This window comes from Schistocerca nitens, chromosome 2, assembly GCF_023898315.1.
Source record: "Schistocerca nitens isolate TAMUIC-IGC-003100 chromosome 2, iqSchNite1.1, whole genome shotgun sequence".
Lineage (NCBI taxonomy): Eukaryota > Metazoa > Arthropoda > Insecta > Orthoptera > Acrididae > Schistocerca > Schistocerca nitens.
This window is the reverse complement of record NC_064615.1, coordinates 180,112,351-180,132,277: the sequence shown is the minus strand read 5'-3', so window position 1 is coordinate 180,132,277 and position 19,927 is coordinate 180,112,351. Positions and strand designations below refer to the sequence as shown.

At 41.3% G+C, this 19,927-nt stretch overlaps 1 protein-coding gene across 1 annotated transcript in view; it reads right to left on the bottom strand.

Annotated features, from left to right (window-relative positions):
* LOC126235857 (DCN1-like protein 1) overlaps positions 1-19,455 on the bottom strand; it is a 37,896-nt gene extending 18,441 nt beyond the window's left edge. Inside the window, exons 1-4 of the mRNA XM_049944734.1 lie at positions 19,021-19,455; positions 18,695-18,908; positions 18,443-18,611; positions 17,607-17,820 (exon numbers count right to left, since the gene is read on the bottom strand). Coding sequence (XP_049800691.1) covers positions 17,607-17,820; positions 18,443-18,611; positions 18,695-18,908; positions 19,021-19,023 — 600 coding nt within the window. The 5' untranslated portion in view covers positions 19,024-19,455. The remainder of the gene's footprint in view (positions 1-17,606; positions 17,821-18,442; positions 18,612-18,694; positions 18,909-19,020) is intronic.
* Between the last annotated feature and the right edge of the window lie 472 nt (positions 19,456-19,927).

Here is a 19,927-nt window from a genome sequence, read left to right as displayed (position 1 = left end):
AACTTTTGGCCCATTCTGATGGATGTTGTTGTTGTGGTCTTCAGTCCTGAGACTGGTTTGATGCAGCTCTCCATGCTACCCTATCCTGTGCAAGCTTCTTCATCTCCCAGTACTTACTGCAACCCACATCCTTCTGAACCTGCTTAGTGTATTCATCTCTTGGTCTCCCTCTACGATTTTTACCCTCCACGTTGCCTTCCAATGCTAAATCTGTGATCCCTTGATGCCTCAGAACATGTCCTACTAACCGATCCCTTCTTTTTGTCAATTTGTGCCAGATACTGCTTTTCTCCCCAATTGTATTCAATACTTCATCATTAGTTATGTGATCTGCCCATCTAATCTTCAGCATTCTTCTATAGCACCACATTTCGAAAGCTTCTATTCCCTTCTTGTCCAAACTATTTATCGTCCATGTTTCACTTCCATACATGGCTACACTCCATACAAATACTTTCAGAAACGACTTCCTGACACTCAAATCTATACTCGATGTTAACAAATTTCTCTTCTTCAGAAACACTTTCCTTGCCATTGCCAGTCTACATTTGATATCCTCTCTACTTCGACCATCATCAGTTATTTTGCTCCCCAAATAGCAAAACTCCTTTACTACTTTAAGTGTCTCATTTCCTAATCTAATTCCCTCAGCATCACCCGACTTAATTCGACTACAGTCCACTATCCTCATTTTGCTTTTGTTGATGTTCACCTTATATCCTCCTTTAAAGACACTGTCCATTACGTTCAACTGCTCTTCCAAGTCCTTTGCTGTCTCTGATAGGATTACAATGTCATCGGCAAACCTCAAAGTTTTTATTTCCTCTCCATGGATTTTAATACCTACTCCGAATTTTTCTTTTGTTTCCTTTACTTCTTGCTAAATACACAGATTGAATAACATCGGGGAGAAGCTACAACCCTGTCTCACTCCCTTCCCAACCACTGCTTCCCTTTCATGTCCCTCGACTCTCATAACTGCCATCTGGTTTCTGTTCAAATTGTAAATAGCCTTTCGCTCCCTGTATTTTACCCCTGCCACCTTTAGAATTTGAAAGAGAATATTCCAGTCAACACTGTCAAAAGCTTTCTCTAAGTCTACAAATGCTAGAAACGTAGGTTTGCCTTTCCTTAATCTTTCTTCTAAGATAAGTCATAAGGTCAGTATTGCCTCACGTGTTCCAATATTTCTACAGAATCCAAACTGATCTTCCCCGAGGTCGGCTTCCACCAGTTTTTCCATTCGTCTGTAAAGAATTCGCATTAGTATTTTGCAGCTGTGACTTATTAAACTGAGCGTTTGGTAATTTTCACATCTGTCAACACCTGCTTTCCTTGGGATTGGAATTATTATTTTCTTCTTTAAGTCTGAGGGTGGTTCGCCTGTCTCATACATCTTGCTCACCAGATGGTAGAGTTTTGTCAGGACTGGCTCTCCCAAGGCTGTCAGTAGTTCTAATGGAATGTTGTCTACTCCCGGGGCCTTGTTTCGACACAGGTCTTTCAGTTGTCTGTCAAACTCTTCACGCAGTATCGTATCTCCCATTTCATCTTCATCTACATCCTCTTCCATTTCCATAATATTGTCCTCAAGTACATCGCCCTTGTATAGACCCTCTATATACTCCTTCCACCTTTCTGCTTTCCCTTCTTTGCTTAGAACTGGGTTTCCATCTGAGCTCTTGATATTCATACAAGTGGTTCTCTTTTCTCCAAAGGTCTCTTTAATTTTGCTGTAGGCAGTATCTATCTTACCCCTAGTGAGATAAGCCTCTACATCCTTACATTTGTCCTCTAGCCATCCCTGCTTAGCCTTTTTGCACTTCCTGTCGATCTCGTTTTTGAGACGTCTGTATTCCTTTTTGCATGCTTCATTTACTGCATTTTTATATTTTCTCCTTTCATCAATTAAGTTCAATATTTCTTCTGTTACCCAAGGAGTTCTACTAGCCCTCTTCTTTTTACCTACTTGATCCTCTGCTGCCTTCACTACTTCATCCCTCAGAGCTACCCATTCTTCTTCTACTGTACTTCTTTCCCCCATTCCTGTCAATTGTTCCCTTATGCTCTCCCTGAAACTCTGTACAACCTCTGGTTCTTTCAGTTTATCCAGGTCCCATCTCCTTAAATTCCCACCTTTTTGCAGTTTCTTCAGTTTTAATCTACAGTTCATAACCAATAGTTTGTGGTCAGAGTCCACATCTGCCCCTGGAAATGTCTTACAATTTAAAACCTGGTTCCTAAATCTCTGTCTTACCATTATATAATTTATCTGATACCTTCTAGTATCTCCAGGATTCTTCTTTGTATACAACCTTCTGTGAGTACCTCCTTGAATATTTACTTGAAAGCAACCTGGAGATCATGAATAGGACAGGGGACCCATGTTCAGGAATATAAGAAGAGAGGAAGCAATTGTCGTAACTTTTGGCCCATTCTGATGGATAACTGTGTCAAACAATGGTAGGTGGCAAGGAGCAATCCAGACTTCAAAAAATCTTCACCAGTATACCTATTTAGGAGGTACTCTAAGGAGGGGGAATCTTCAAGTGTACAAGGACAGCAAATGAGACATTGGATGCATTCCTTAAGAAATATTTCCCCCATTGCACTCTGGCAGATAACATGGACCAAGAGTCAGTTCCTGAGAGGCATTCGCTTACAGGTAACCAAAGGGAGAACTGGGCATCTGCCGGATATTGTGGTGATTTCAAAAAAATCCTGTGGATGGTGGAACGTTTTAACCATTCGAGTCACCAGAACCGGATGGAATCTTCCCTGCTCTTCTGCAACAAGCAGGATACATTTTAATTACAGTCTATTCAAAATTTTAGGACTGACAGGAAGGACAGAAGTGGTAGAGTGGGAAGCGTATGTGGCAGGGCTGGGCCACTTTCTGCCATTACCATGCTACCTGCAGTTGCATCAAATCCCCGAAGTTGCCAAACCTTTACCCAGACCACAACACTTCCTGTTTACAGTGGGCTTCAGTTGCAGCCAGCTTGCTGTCTTGTATAATCATTCTGCCTCATGACCTTCTACATATTCGTTTTTATGGTTATAGGAGGTATTCTTTTATTTGTTGTTACTGTTATTCATTGTTTCCATTATTTGTTGTGGGGTACTGAACGATGTCAGTGGGAAGTCTGCCGAAAGTTATACGTACGAAAGTTCAACGTCATTCTCTGAGATGAACTTCATTTGGAATTATTAGTTATTAAGGCCTTCCTATTAATTTCAAACCTTTCAATGATACAATTTTGTTATGTAGGTACTAAGAGATGTAAACTGCACATGCCAACCATGTAGCTGGATCCTCCTATGATATATTTCTACAAGAATAATGGAAAAGCTTCACTGATATCACTTTCGTTGCTATTTCAGATTCTTGAAGTGTCACTATCATTATCACTGTCACTACTGTCATTTGATAAAATTATCATCTCCTCTATTGGACTTTTCAAAAGAACTTTATTCTCATTAGCACTTTCCATGATGTTCTCCATATATTCAACAGCTTTTTTCCAATCTTCAGCAGTCATGTTCCCAACAGCTTCTCTTTTAAGTGTTTTGGCTGCAGAGAGTAAATTTATTATTAATTTCTGGCAACATAACCTTTAATATGGGCCCATATTAACTCTATTGGGTTGAAATGGCAGTGGTAAGGTGGTAACCAAACAACTGTATGCCCTCACTGTTCTGCCAGTTCATCGATTTTGTACAGGGGAACTGTGGCATGTGGAGAGATATTTTTGCATAACCTCCACCTTTTTAAGGTAATCAACATTTTGACACTGAAGTCAATCAATCATTTCCTCCTTTCAGTTTGCTATGGTAGGTGCCTGATCAACAACAGTTGAATGGTAAGGAACATTATCTAGAACAACTGTTGTCAGTTTTCCAAGATTTGGTATTCATGAATCTTTGAACCACTTTGTAAATTAACATGGTTCATTTCTTCTTGATAATCTCCTGTTTTCTTCCATTCAAAAAGCGAGAGTTCGTTTGGGGGAAAACCTTGCGAGGTGCTTGCATGAAGAAGAAGAAGAAGAAGAATCATGCCCCCCCCCCCCCCCCCCTTGTGAGACAGCCTTGCCATCATTCCTTTAGTGGTGTCATCTGATCAGCCCTGCTTCACATTGTGGCCAGAACTGTCCTACATTTTGTAGAGCCATACCACTTCCTCGGTATTTATGCTATGGAGTGCCTTAAAAATCAGCACCAGCATGCAGCAATATTCTCCCTCTCCATCAACAACTTACAGCCACAAAAAAGAGCAAAATGAAAGCCAAGGCTGTGTAAAGTTGTGGATAAGGTTTCGCAACTGCCTTGAAAAAAATCCTGATTTTCTCAGTGAGACCAGTAACTTCCTAAGCGTCGGATGTTCCTTAATGCAATAATAACAAAACTTGATGACGAATCACATCCTCTGCAAATGAATCCATGTTGGTAATCCACTTGTCCACACAATGTTCTTTTCTGGAGTGTTAAGTTTTGATGGTTAATCAGCTTCCTTTTCTTTCTTGAACATTTCCTTCCCAAACTTCACAACAGTGTTTTTGTCTATATTCAAAGCTAGAGCGATACTGTCATCACTATGCTAAAGGAGGGCAGTGCACCGCCATTACATTTTTCATTCTCAAAGAAGGCACATAACACACAAACCATTTCTCTTGACTTCCCTCAATATGGCAAACCCCTTGCCTAGATAACGATGTCGAACTTCTCCACACATAACTTTCGATGAACGTCGACTAACATTGTTCAGCACCAAACAACAAATAATGTAAAAATGAATAACAGTAACAATGAATACCAAACTATCAAAAACAATTAATAATGGTAACAACGAATAAAACCAAAACACAGACAGTCACAGAGTGCAGTGATTGCACAGGGCAGCAAGCTGGCTGCAACTGAAGCCCACTGTAAACAGGAAGTTTTGTGGTGTGGGTAAAGGTTTAGCAACTTTGAGGATATGATGAGGCAGCAGGTTGTGTGGTATTGGCAGAAAGTGGATAGACTATAATTAAACTGTATCCTGCTTGTTGCAGAAGAGCTGGTAAGATTCCATCTGGGTCTGGTGACTTGAATGGTTAAAACATTCCACCAAACACTGGATCTTTTTGAAACCACCACAATATCTGGTAGGTGCCCATTTCTCCCTTTGGTTGCCTGTAAGCTAATGCCTCTTAGGAACTGAATCTTGGTCCATGTTATCTGCAAGAGTGCATTCAGGGAAATGATTCTTAAGGAGTGCATCCAGTGTCTTATTTGCTGTCCTCATACATTCAAGATTGTCCCTCCTCAGAGTACCACCTGAATTACTTGGTATACTGATGAGGATTTTGTGAAGTCTGGTGTAAGCAGCATTACCTCCCACTTCTTCACAGAATGCCTTCCAGGATGATAGTTTTGCTTGCTTAAATGCAAGGTTGTATTTGGTACTTTGTCATTTCTTTACTGCAAGGTTGAACAGCCTTCTTACCTGCTTTCTTTTGCAATTCCAGGTTATTGTTCCACCAAGGTATATTCCTGTTTGTGCCCTTCTTGGTGATTGGGCATTTTCTAAATACAAGGTTATACTGGCAGATGTCACTCCATCTGACATTGTCTCGAAATCTATTGGATGTCTTATCAAAGTTTTGTGAATATACATGTAGTAAGATAAGGATTGCTCCTTGCCACCTACCATTGTCTGACACAGTTACCCATCAGAATGGGCAAAAAGTTATGACAATTGCTTCCTCTCTTCTTATATTCCTGAACATAGGTCCCCTGTCCTATTCATGATATCCAGGTTGCTTTCAAGTAGATATTCAAGGAGGTACTCACCTTAGCTGTAGGTGTCACTGCTTCCTCACACCAGGTTGTGGGCACTGACTTCTCAACCAACCAGCAGCTTTTTACCCGTCTCTTCCTTTTCTGGGAGAGATAAGCACTGTCCCCATAATGAAAGTAAGCCGAAGCCAATGAAATTCCGCTGTGCTTCCTTCCTCACAATGATTCATCCTGATTGTCACCAAGTTCCAAGAATGAATGAAATTTATTTTTGACATAAATGCATGTCCTTGAGTTTCTTAGATATCTAACATAAATCAACTTAGCTCTGGTTCCTACAGCGGCCCAAAATGGCTACTTTATAAAGACAGACATTCGTGGATCCGGGCCACCTCCTGTCTCCCCAGAAAATGATGCAATACTTGCAGTCTCCATCTTGCTGTCATGAACACTTCCAATACCTTTGATTACCCTGAAGCAAATAAAATCTTAAGAATACATCAAATTTTCATATGTCCAAAACCAGAACTCTGTTGGAGATCTCTAGCTTCAGATAATTTGAGTTAAAAATGACGCCCAATAGTCCGCTGGCATGGATACAAAATCAGTATTACTGTTTACAATATAACTGCTGTAATACAGAGGCCCTATTATTTGTATTGTTTTTGTTCTTTCTGAACAACAGAGGTTGGCCTATTCAACATACATTTCCCACCATCATAAACATGGTTAATCTTATTTTTTGTTGTGTTAGAACTAAGTAGGCAGATCAGAAATATTAATAATAGTTTTATTACAATCCTATAGTGATCTGTTTCTTGTGGTGAAACTGTGTGGGCGCCTGATTAGTAGTTGATGCACAAGCGGACCACTGTGTGTCACATTTAACTCAAATTATCTCGCATTAGAGGTCTCCGACAGATTTCTACATTTTAACAAATGAAAATACGATGTATTCTTTCCGCATGTTGAAAATTCAGTTACATCATGAAAAAATGCATTTTCATAAACTGTTCTTGTATTGCTTTAATAATTTGTTGCTGCAGATAAAAATAAAGTTGGTTGGTTTAAAAGAGGGGGGAAGAGACCCAACTAAGACGTCATCAGTCCCTTGATCCTGATAAAACAATGCTACAAGTGTGAGAATAAAACAGACAAGACATATAACACAAAACAGAAAGAAAGGAAAATTCACAAGAACAAAGAAACGACAACGAACACTAAAAGGAACAAAAGAGGACAAGAAAACAACAGAGAGATGCTAGAAACAATAAAGCAGATTACAGTGGCTGGCCAACCCCAAGAATAAAAAGGAAAAGCCAGCTGCTCTGCAACACATTAAAACCTCCACCCTAAAAGCACTAGGGTGGAGGACACAGAGGGACAAAGGACATGCGCTAAGACTTAGATCAAGTGATAAAACACACCCTCACGAATAAAACGTGAAACTGAATCAGCCAGTAAGGCATTATCAGATAAAATGAGCGGCAACAAGTCCAGTAACCCAAGATTTCGTCGCTGGTCAGTCAAAGTGGGGCAGTGTACCAGAATATGGGCCACTGTCAACCAGGCATCGCACCGACACTGAGGCAGGTCTTCACGGCGCGAAAGGTAACCATGGGTTGTCCAAGCGTGGCCAATGTGGCTCCAGCAGAGAACAACAGATTCCCTGCTACAGGCTCGCAAGGAAGACTTCCACACATTCATAGTCTCCTTAATGACATGCAGTTTGTTGTGCGTACTGTTATGCCACTCTGTCTCCCAAAGCCGAAAAACACTGTAGTGTAAGTCAGAATGCAGGTCAGGTTCAGAGATGCCCATCTCCAGAAGCAGTTTCCGCATAGCCTGTTTGGCCAGCCTGTCGGCAAGTTCGTTGCCTGGGATGTCGACATGTTCTGGGGTCCACACAAACACCACTGAATACCAGGACCGGTCCAGGGCATAGATGGACTCCTGGATGGACGTCACCAAAAGAGGGCGAGGGTAGCACTGGTCCATAGCTTGTAGACTGCTCAAGAAGTCAGTAAACAGAAGAAACGATTCCTAGGGGCATGAACGGATATACTGAAGTGCACGAGATATGGCCAACAGCTCTGCAGTGAATACACTGCAGCAATCGGGCAAGGAATGCTGTTCAATTATGGCCTCTGTGGACAAAGGCAAAGCCAGCATTACCATTAGCCATCAAGCCGTCGGTGTAAACCACTTCAGAGCCCCGGAACACTTCAAGAATCGAGAGGAAGAGACAGCAGAGAGCCGCAGGGTTAATGGAGTCCTTAGGGCCACGCGAAAGGTCCAGGCGAAGCTTCGGCCTACAGCTACACCATGGAGGTGTATGTGAATGGACCTCGGGGAGAGGAAAATGCATGACAGAAAAGCATGACACACATCCTCATGGCAGAAAACTGCAAAGACACTCAATACAGAGCCCTGAGGGACTCAATTCTCCTGGATATGGATGGAACTATGGGAGGCACCACATCGGGGGAGGGATATAGGGCTTTATATCACATCGGTAGACCATCACCTTGACCTTCCTGAGCAATACATCACCCTCAAAGGCCAAGATGAAGGCACTGGTGGCAACCTGATTATCCCTCGGACCCCAGTGGACAAGCCGAACAAAATGTACACCTCGCCACTCTAAATCGGCGGCCAGACTGCAAAAGAAGGTCCCTGTGAAATATGATACTATGGACCATATTTAAGCTCTTATGGGGTGTGATGGTTACAGAAATATCCCCCAGCTTGTCACAAGCGAGTAAAATCCGTGACTGGGCAGAGAAAGCTGTTTTGATCAAGACTGACCCAGATCTCATTTTGGACAATCCCTCCACCTCCCCAAACTTGTCCTCTAAATGCTCAACAAAAAACTGAGGCTTCATCATCATGAAAGATTCGCCATCAGCTCTCAAATGTACAAGGTACTGGGGCTAATAAGATCCACTGCCATCCTTAGCCTGACGTTCCTCCCATGGTGAGGCCAGGGAGGGGAATGATTTGGGGTCATACTTCTGTGTGTTGAATTGAGCTCGTGAACGCTTAAGAGACTGCTGGGGTTTCACCACCAGCAAGAGATGATGGACTTCACTTCATCGCGTGTCATCCGCCCTGATGCCACCCACTCCGACCAAGGGGACCTCCCCATGGGTGCCACCCAGCCGCAACAAAGGCCACCTGGCAGGATGGCCATTGCCAGAAGTCCTGATGCCCCAGGGGGATGGGCATCTACCCCATGGCATATGTGGGGAGCACAGGCATCAGCAGAGCGATCCCTGTCTGGTCAGGGGGCTACAACCAACAGGGTACATGGCGGCCCCACCATAACAGACTGGTTACCATGCTGGATATCATCTGCAAAGAAGTCCATGTTCACCGTTGATGCAGAAAGCAACAGTGCATAGTGCATGGTGGAAAATGCACCCAGGAACGTGTTCTCACCCAAGAGATGGAGAATGAGCAGGAAAATGCAACGATGAGAAAGTGGGCTAAAGATCTCAATGCACGATGGACACTATGCACCATGTAAGGCACCCTTCCCCAATTGGCTCTCTCTTTGGGAAAATTTTGAAGAATGGAGGTCAAAGCCTACAGGGGACCATCACATAAAGGCCAAAACGTGTGAAACTCCTTTTAGTCGCCTCTTACAACAGGCAGGTATACCTCAGGCCTATTCTAACCTCCAGACCCGCAGGGGGAATAAAACTACAATCAAAACACATTGTAACCCTCCCAGAATGCATTGATGCAATTTCCATACTTATTAAGTGAATAAGTTTGCCTCTTTGCACGAGTTGAATGAATATAAGATTATGAGCGTGTTCTGGGCGGCATATGTCAACTCTGCGCTCTGCTTCCACTTTCTCCTGTTGAAGTGTCAATCCTGAAGTAATTTTGGACAGGGAGAATCGCCATATACCAAGGCTGAGGATATGAGACCTGATCATCTGTCCTCCTTCCTTCTAAAGACATTAGAAAAACGGCTTGAAGTTGATGTTAGGGAAAGGATGCTAACAGAGGTTCCTTTACATGTAAACCAACATGCATATCAACCCGGCAAACCACATGAAACAGTACTTCTCCAACTTATTGGGAAGGTGGAAAAAGTACAACACTTTCAGGAATCTGGTCTCTGCATCTTCCTGGATATTGCTGGGGCTTTTAGCAATACAACCTTCGGATTCATGGCTAGACCTGCAGCAGAGCAAGGAATTACGACCACCATATGTAGGAGGTTTAAGACAATGTTAAATTGAAGAAAGGAAGAATCCACCATGATGAATGAAAAAATGGTGATCAACATCAAGGAGGGGCTTTGTCGCCGCCACCCCCCCCCCCCCCCCACTGACGAACATAGTAGTGAATGAACTTATTGAAGAGCTAAATACTAGAAGGCTACTTTTGGCAGGGTTAAGTAGATGGCTAAGTCACAGTAATACTTAGCAAATTTGGTAGTACTGTTAGAACAATGGCACAATGTGCACTGAACACTGTGCAAAATTGGTGCAGGAAACAGGATCTAAGGCTCAGTCCCAAGAAAACTACTGTAGTACCATTCATGACAAAGTATATCCAGCACAAGTACAGGAATCTTAGACTTCTTGATGAATTTTACCTGTAGAGTGGGTAGTGAAGTATCTAGGAGTAACCCTGGATGGGAAACTGCCATGGACCCCTCAAATGAAGGTGAAAGTTACTCTTATGAGCACTAGAATGGCCTGTGGAAGCCACTGGGGTCCAAACCCCAAGATTATGTACTGGGCTTAAACCACTGTAATAAAACCTACGATAATTTATGTGGCTACAGTATGGTGGCATGAAGTAGGACAGACGTCTACTAAGGAGCTTCGCAAATTGCAAAGATTGGCCTGCTTAGCCCCAACAGGTGGAATTAGCAGCAAACTCACTGCTGGAATGGAGACCACACTACACATGCCCCTATTACACCATTGGAGGCAGTGGCAGAGGCATACAGGCTAAGAACTGGAAATAACTAGATACCTTTGGGGTATCGAGAATTCCACACATCAGGAATGTGGAGAACATAGGAACAGTTGGGGAAATGCTCGCTGACTATACAATAACTTCCAGCTGCTTCAATAAACGTTTCAGTGTAACAACTGGAAGTATGGTCCATTGGAAGAACAAATCATGAACACCATACAGGAAACAGTCTGGTTTACTGAGGGGCCAGTAATAGACAAAGGCACAGGGGGCGGGGTTTACAGTGTTTGTCCAGCCTCGAATAGAGAGATCAGACACACTAGGGTAGCTGCACACGGTATTCCAAGCACAAATATCCACTATCAGGGAGTGCACAGAGAAGAATTTGTGTAAGCACTACAAAGATTGTAGCATAGAACTAACAACAGCCCAAGGGAACTTTAAGAAACACCAACACACAATGGGTGGAGAGAGGGAAGCCCTTAAGGGCAGGCTACGTGGTGAGGGTGATGAAACTGCACCACACCTATCTTCCAATGTGAAGTGTTGGAGATCAAAAGATGCAGGATATTCAGATCATCGAGTCTTGAAGAAATTATGTCTAATAAGGAACTAGTAATGGGCTGAATACTGCTCTTGAAGGGTACTGATTGGCCTTGCTAGAGTCACAGAGAGTGAAACTGCACAATGAACTCTGCTCTGGTGTGGGCAGTAGTGGGCTGGGGCCATATTTGTTTTTACCTCCTAGTTCAAATCAAATCAAATCAAATCAAATCAATGTCTGGCATATTAAGCCCTGGTTACTTAATAAAGTATAATTGGCACCCCCTGTGTTTTCCTATCGCCAATTTTTGCTAGTTGTCTAAATTGGTGTTTTAATTACGTACATACTCCTTTTAATTTTGTTCCTATCTTCGTGTTATAGTTACATATCATTTGTGAAATGGTATTACTGTTCCAAGGCCCCAGTGGGTTTGTGAAACTAATTAATTCAGAAGTATATTTATTTAATTGTGTTGATATAAATACGTTATTTAATTAGTTCTCCTATCCCTTCGCTGCTCATTAATTTCAAAATATTGTATAACAAATGAACTGGATAAATGTTGTATATGTTCAGATCTGTTTTTCAAGAAATTCTATGTTGATGAATTTTGTTATTTTTGTAGAAGGCCAACCTAATAAAACTGTTTGTGCTAATAATTGTGTTTAGTCATTAATACCTTACCACTCAAACCTACCTGTCTGAACCCTATTAGTTTAATTGATCCAACATGTATGGAGGTATTAAACATGGGGAGGAAGTGACTCTACTGATTTTGCATTGGGTGATGAGAGTTAGCAATGGGACTGAAAAGGAAAATGGTGACATAAAATTTTGTATCCAAAGGATAAATTTCCAGCAAAACTGGGAAAAAGAGTGAAAAATCTTGCTGGGAATGAACTGGCTTAGTAAAAGCCAAGTCAATGTTTTTATATTGAGGAATGGAAAACAAGTGTGTTGCAAGGGAGTGAGAAGGAAAGTAAAAGTTTGGGGTGATCAGCTGACAGAGGAGTAGAAAGTTTCAGACAGAGGTGTGGCGAGCCACTGTAGCATCAATTGACCAGCAAAATGATGTGGTAAGCTGGATGGAAGAACATCTTGTAGAAGATATAACCATAGGCCAATAGTACTCAACAATGCTTAAGGAGTGTGAAGACTCAGAACCAGTACAGAGCCAGCGCCTAATAAAAGTTTGAAACCAATATAAGCAAGTTTTTGTTGGAAACACCTGGAATTATCCAGGGTATGGATGCAAATTGAATGCTTGAAAAAATACAATATTTTATGAATCTCTATATCCTATACATTAGAGTATTAGTGGGAAAGTTGGTTGGTTGGCTGGTTGGTTTGTGGGATTGAAGGGACCAGACTACTAGGACCATCAGTCCTTTTTCCAAGAACTTTAAACACCCACAAGGAATAAAAACAAACAATGGAGATGACAAGAGAAGACACAGGACAAGAAAGACACAGACCAGAAAAAAGGAATTAAAATCACACCGAGTGTGACAGTGATTGACTGACCACAGAAACAAAAAAGGAAAAGCCAACAACCAAGAAACACACTAAAAACCCCAGTCTGAAATAGTAGGCCAAAGGCCAGACTCAACACAAAAAAGGAAACACACTTAGATCAACAATAAAAAAACCCTGCACGAATAAAACTCAAAACTAAATCTGCCATCGCAACGTCATCTGATAAAAGTGAAGGAAGTGTATCAAGCAGCGCAAACGTCTGCCTGAGCAGAGTTAAAAGCGGGCAGTCCAACAAGATGTGGACCACCATCAAAGCTGACCCGCAGCGACATAAAGGTGGGTCCTCGCGGTGCAATAAAAAGCTGTGTGTCATCCAGGTGTGGCCAATTAGGTTGAACCACCACACTAAATGCCAAAGACTGATGAGGCTATGCTAATATTTTCAAGGCCTTTTGAGCAAGGACAGAGCACTGTCAAATCTGAAGTGGTAGATCACCAGCCTCTGCACACAAGCTCCAGAGTTGGTCCACCAGGCTCCATTCGATATCCAGATGCCCTCATGGTGGACAGTGTCTAACATCGTGGGGTAGGAAGTATGTGATGATACATAAACCATGCTGCCACATAAAACTGCAGGAGGCAGGACTTGCCAATTTCCCACACCTTTCTGTTGAGGCATTTCATAACATTCAATAACCTGATGCTCTTGGATCATAGATCTTTCAGGTGCAGGAGCCACAATTTCTAGTCAATATGCCCAAAACTGCATATTGTCCTTAATATTTAAAGTACTGTACCCATAGTGAGCCCTGATTGGTTAAAACTTCAAGAGCATGGTTAAGTAGATGCAGTAGTTTTCTCTAGCGAGAACCTAAAACTAGTTTCACTGGGCTAGTTTCCCGCCATCTGATGCTCAACTATAGTTGCCTTGTTGTCACTGCATGATTGAAGGAAGAGTAGAACACTGTGAAGTCATCCACAAACAATGCCACTGACAGTGATTGTAAACAGACAACACTGTGAATACTGAATCGGGGGGGGGGGGGGGGGGGGGGGCATCCCATCCTCCTGAACAAGGCAGTCAGACATGGTATCACCAATGAAATATTTAAAAAGCCTGTCATCGAGGAAGGATTGACTAAGAAGCAACAGACATTCATGTAGCTGCCATTCTAGAAGATGGGGAAGGATGTTGCACCTTCAAGTTTTCAACGTCAAAAAAACAGACCGACTAAATGGATTTAGCTTACCATTGTCACCAGTAGAATTAAATTGTCAAGGGCACAATGATAGTGCCTGAAACTGCACTGGGAGCAACACAAGTCACTTAGGGATTTGAGGAGCCAGAAGAGGCAGCACTCTAGTCTTCTGCCTACCGCTGGTAAGAGCTACACTCTGGTAGCTGTTAGGGTTGGTAAATCCTTGGCTGGTTTCCATACGGGAATTAATTCTGCCTCTCAAGTAACGGGGTATGGTCCATCAATGCGGATCTGACTGAAAGAAGATAGGAGCTTGCCTTGGGCTCCAAACAACACATGATGGAGCATGGTATAATGAATCTGATCCAGTTCTGGAGAGTGTCTTTGGTCGTGGACAGAGCTGACGTCAATTCCCATACGCAAAATGGATAATTTTAGTTCTCCTCAATCCACGCAAAGAAGTGGGGCCTTCCAATTTCCATACTTTGACAGAACACCTGGAATTCAGGAGTTTGACCAAGGGATGCAGCAATGGTAAAAAATGTTGAGCTAAAACCTGAGCTACATATCTAGGCACATTGTCAAGACCCCTTTTCTCTTCCACGCTGCAGAGGAAGGTGATAACACCCTTACCAGCAGTAGTCCTCACTGATACCCAAACTAGGGTAGTGGAAGTGGACCACTTAATGCAAGTTATAAATTCCTTCCAGATGTTTCTCTTCTGTTCTTTTATCATTTGTCTTTCTTGGGCTTTTGGAGTCTTGAAGGCATGAAAGTTTGGTGCAGATGGACGGTGTTTGACTTTGTGCAAAACTGTATGCCTGGCTCTGATGGCTGAGTGACATACTTCAAGGAACAGGTTGTCATCTGAGATTGTTGTTATAGACAGTGGAACGGAATTGGTGGCAGCCTGGTGTACCAGTCTAGTGGTATGATCCACTATCTCCCCAGTGCATATTCCTGCTGTTCGAAGACTGTACCACAGCCACTTTGGTCTTTAGAGCAGCCATCTTCATGGTCTCCTGTCAACCACCATTCCATCCAGCAGGTGGAGCCACACTGGAAAGTGGTCACTGGAACACAAATCTGTGCTCGCTTTCCGTTTGACACAGTCTGCAAGAGCTAGAAAGCGAAAACAAAAGTTATTTGCTGAATATGATCGTATAGCTGTCGAAAAGTACATCACTTGACCAGAGTTCAACATGCACGCTGCATATTTTCGTGTTACGAAGATATAAATTCAAATTCAACCAAACACCGCATGTTACTTTCCAAGGTATTGAAATCGAGATTGCGGCGAGCTTTTGTGAGCCAGTCATAGCTCATGTCATGTGATCTCGCCAGCTGATGACAGCATAGGACACGTGATGATGTCAGCCAATAGCAAGATCACTCTTAAGTATCGCGAACACACAAATAAGAAAAGTTGATGGTTTAAATTAATATACATAGTGTTGCTACAAGAAAAACAGAGGTTTCACGTATAATTGTAGTCTCAAAGGTTAATAAGCTGCAAGAGAAGCTAAGCTTCCACATATAATGTTGATCTTTTTCGCGTCGGCTTTCACCCGTGACGTAAGGGTGTTGTCGTGTGTGACGTCATGACGGCGCGGAGTTTGGTTTGAGTGTGGCGTGTTTGTAGATGTCATCGTGTTGTGGTTTGTTGTGCTCTCTGGTGGTATGTTCAGGGTTTTCGTTCATGTGGTGTAATGGGCTCAGTTTGCTTTTGCTCAATATCCAGAATTGTTAGTGTGTCAGCTGTGTTTGTAGTGGAATTCGTTTCACTGAGTTAATGATTTTGTGTGAAGGTTAATTTAGTGTTCGCTGTACGTCGTGTGGTAATTTTAGTAAAATTAATCGGTTGTTTTTGTTCAGGAATGGATATGACGGATAAAATTAAGTGCGCAGGTCAAGGGAAGTGTTCGATCCCGATGTGTGGCTGTGTATGTTGGTATCAGGTGTTTTTGAGCTATATAGGCCAAGGGAAGTGTTTGATCCTAATTTATGGGATCGGGAGCTGCTGTTGAGCTATATAGGTCAAGGGAAGTGTCCGATTCCATATGATATTGTTTAGTGGTATTTGGGGAGTTTTGTGATGTCGGTTTTTTTCATCTTTTTGTGTGGTTTTGTATGGGGGTGAGCGTCTAAATTTGTTTATATTTAGTTTGCCCCCCACCCAAAACACCCCATTTCCCGTGCTTGTCCCGTCAGTGTCATTAGGCTTCTTGTGGAAAGTGTGTGTGTTTGTTTTTCGATGTATTTTCGTCCTCACAATGTGTACATAGCGACTTTATATGCGCCATATTGGAATCATGGTTTATGGTCGTTTCCGCCATATTTGTAACGTCATGGGTCAAAGCAGATGGGCGGGATTGGATGCTTCCGTATTTCCACGCAGTGTTCACTCTCGACACACTTGTACTGTGAGACTATTTAAAGAGTTGTCAACATTTATTGCAGTTTGTCACTAACCGCAGTTTAAAAATGAGAAAACATACTTCAACAATTTAATGAGAACTAATTTTTGCTAAAACCCATTTCTCATTCAATGAAAGAAGGCAAGTATTTGAACCTGAAGATGACTGATAGTAAAAGTTGCTTTACAACTCCTCCTAAACCACCGAAAAGTTTCTGAACAAAAGAGAAAGAGAGAGAGAGTTAAAATTAAATCAAATGCAACTGTGTAAATGGTCTGTATATAGTCATATTTTACACTGAGAAAAATATATTTATAAATAAGTCGATAGAGTACACACCTTACTGAGAATTTGCATGGTTGACTGGACACACAAATAACTACAGTGACTTAGACCCTCAATATAGTGACTGTGGTACCACGCATTACTACCATAAATGGCAGGAAGGCATCATCTGAACATGCATCAAGGTGAATAAAACATTGGTACAAAAAGTAAAACCAGCATTTGTGAATATTGTGGATAGGTATCAAATGAGCTACTCTGACACACAAACACAGGAATGTGTACAATGGCACAATAGTGCAATTCAACATAATCACCACGATGGACTACTTAAGTTATTAGGCCTACTCATAACAAGAATTGTAATAATTATGTCTGTTACCATATGGGTTGCAACGCTATCTCTCTCCACACTTCCAGCAATTTCATCATCACTTCAGGTTATGTGAGGTGAGGACCAAACAGAAGACTTCCACCTGGTTGCCTTCACATTCTTCAAATGACTGAATGAAACATAAATGCACAACTCCCAACACAATCAAACAACATGCTACAGACATAAGTGAAGGAGCATGTAAACGATACTGGACAGCAATGTATCACTTGTCATGTCATCAATCATATCATGAGCACTTTTATATACTTCATCTGGTTGAACAGAATCAAAATAGTTTACAACTGTCACTCAACTTTAACACAAAAGTAATATCTTCATGCTTTAATAATCTCATACAACAGCTAACTGAATAGTACACTTCCAGTACCAATAAAAGATGAGCTGCAGACATAAATTTTGTCAAGCCCACTTTAGGACCAACAAATCAGCAAAACTAAAAATCCCCATACAAGGACAATTATACAGTATACAAGGTGTTAGTATGACAACAGCTAACCAAGAACACTATCACAATTCCCTTGAAACAGAAGCGTCCAAAGCCTGGCAGCCAAAACAAAACTTACCTGCAGAAACTTACACCACAGATCTAGAAATTGAAATTTTCCTTGTAGAACTATATTCCAGTAAGCAATAGCCATGTCAAGATCTAAACCTTTCTGTCCTGGATTCTTGGCATAGTTGAATGTAAAATGATAAAAATCTTTAAACCTTAATGGATCCTTGAGCTCATTTTCAAGTGACGGCAGTCTAGCTTTGAGTTTCTCCACACTATCCACCCTACAAATAAAAAAAGTCAGATTACAAAGTCAAATTTGAAATTCAACACACATCTTAAAACACAATGCAATTCAGTGTCATTATGAACACTAACCATTAATCACAATGCCTCACAAAACATGAGCATGAATAATATACAAAGTTAATTCCAGTACTCTACAACATACCCCTTACTAAACAAAACTAAAGGTAGGCCTAACATGTTGTTCTATGAATTTTTTTGGCAATACAACTTGTGGGCTGCTTTCTTTATATAATTTAAACCTAAAATCCATAAATACCAGAGCAAACCAATTTAAATTTAGTTGCCATTTTTGTTTGCCTCACTCCTGATGAAGTCATACTACAGACAAACTGCAGCAACACACGCGATGTCTACTATAATATGTGACCCAAAAAGGTCACCAATACCAGTAGATAAAAACATATTTTCAAAAGATTGATACAGGAGTTTGCAGCAAGTAAATCACATGTCTATAAATAAATTCAGACTTCCAAACGTTTAACCTGACAGTTCACAGTCTTTCTGAATAACTGAACACTAATCTATCACAAAAACTGTGAATCTGCTTTTAAAGTAGCTAAATACAACGAAATGTTTCCGGATTATCACAATGCATACCCCAGTTCTGTCATGCCATTCATGAATTCTTCCTTTGTAAATTCACATTGTGTGGCAGCTTTAAACTTCCACGCAATAATTAGTACAAGCTTGGATTCTGGTGATAAATTTAGTTCCTCCAAAAACTTCATAATACCATCGGCAGTCATCTTGTCTGGCTCCAATGGATCTGGTGACAGAATAATAATTAGAAACTTCTTATGCTTAACAATAGCTCGGCACAAACCTACAGGAAATGAAAATGCATACAACCTCTGTATCTGGAGAATAGCTGCTCCAGCTTCTTCTTGTCAACAGATATCTTCGGTTCTCTGAAGTATACATCAGGATTCTGAAAATAATTATCGGAGGCCAAATCCAACTTCCAATCATTTTGCGATAAGCAAAATATAGCTGTATTTTCCCCAGTTTGAGTAAAAGCTATGAATTTCTTGACTTTGTCTCTCTGTGAAGATTTCAATTTGTGCTGGAAGACAAGAATGATAAAGAAACGAAAAAATGTATTCCTTGTCTATACGTGTCCCTCTGTGGCACCTAACTTACTGTTATGATTAGGCTAGTGTTGTAAACGAACTTACCATGGTTGCTCACTTTCCGGTCCGGCTGACCCAATGACTTCACACAGATCTTGACAGGGATGTGTACATGTTTCAGCTACCTCACGATGGTTTTTTTATTTAGTCTTCGACTCTCGGTGTAATGGGAAGCCCAACTAATCTGGTATCTACTGTCTTCGATGCAATACGATATGAACATAAACTAAATTTCGTTTGGGCGGCAGAAACACAAGAATAATTTTTTCACAAATGATACTACTAACTAGAACATTGCTCAAATGAAACTATACTGATTAACAAACAAAATATTAGAAAATACGTGCTCTTCACTGATTTACGGTACAAAACACTTCACAGTCGCCAAAGATGGTTTAGTGACAATAAGCTAGTCTATGATGATGTCTGTAATCTATGGTAGCCACGCCAAAGATTGATGATTGACAAACAATCGCAGTGCCCCGATAGAAACATGACCGATAGCGATCTTGACAGAAATTCATGTGCGATGATAGAAACGTTGCAGCCAAAGTATCATAATCTGTCTTTGTATCGATCTCCAAGCTACCGTTATTAAAGGTCCTTAATATGTTTAGAGACCCAATAAATGTATAACATTTTAAAAGTTTCACGACTGCTTACAATTGCACATTTCGAAGTTTCTCGATTACCAGTTTCATAACAACTTTTCATGTGAAGTACATCCACATTATACGTTACAGAGATTAATTATTTTCTACCTAGAAAATACAGTTTGGATTCCAGGTATGAGTTAACCGTAGACACTAGGTCCGATAAAACATTATTAAGAGATCCCTTTCAGCCTCTTTGTTCTGACATAATGAGAAGTGAGATTTTCTTCATCTAGATTTTGAAGTATTCTGCGTTTCTTTTCTTCTTCCCGATCTCCCATGTAACATTATGGCAGTTC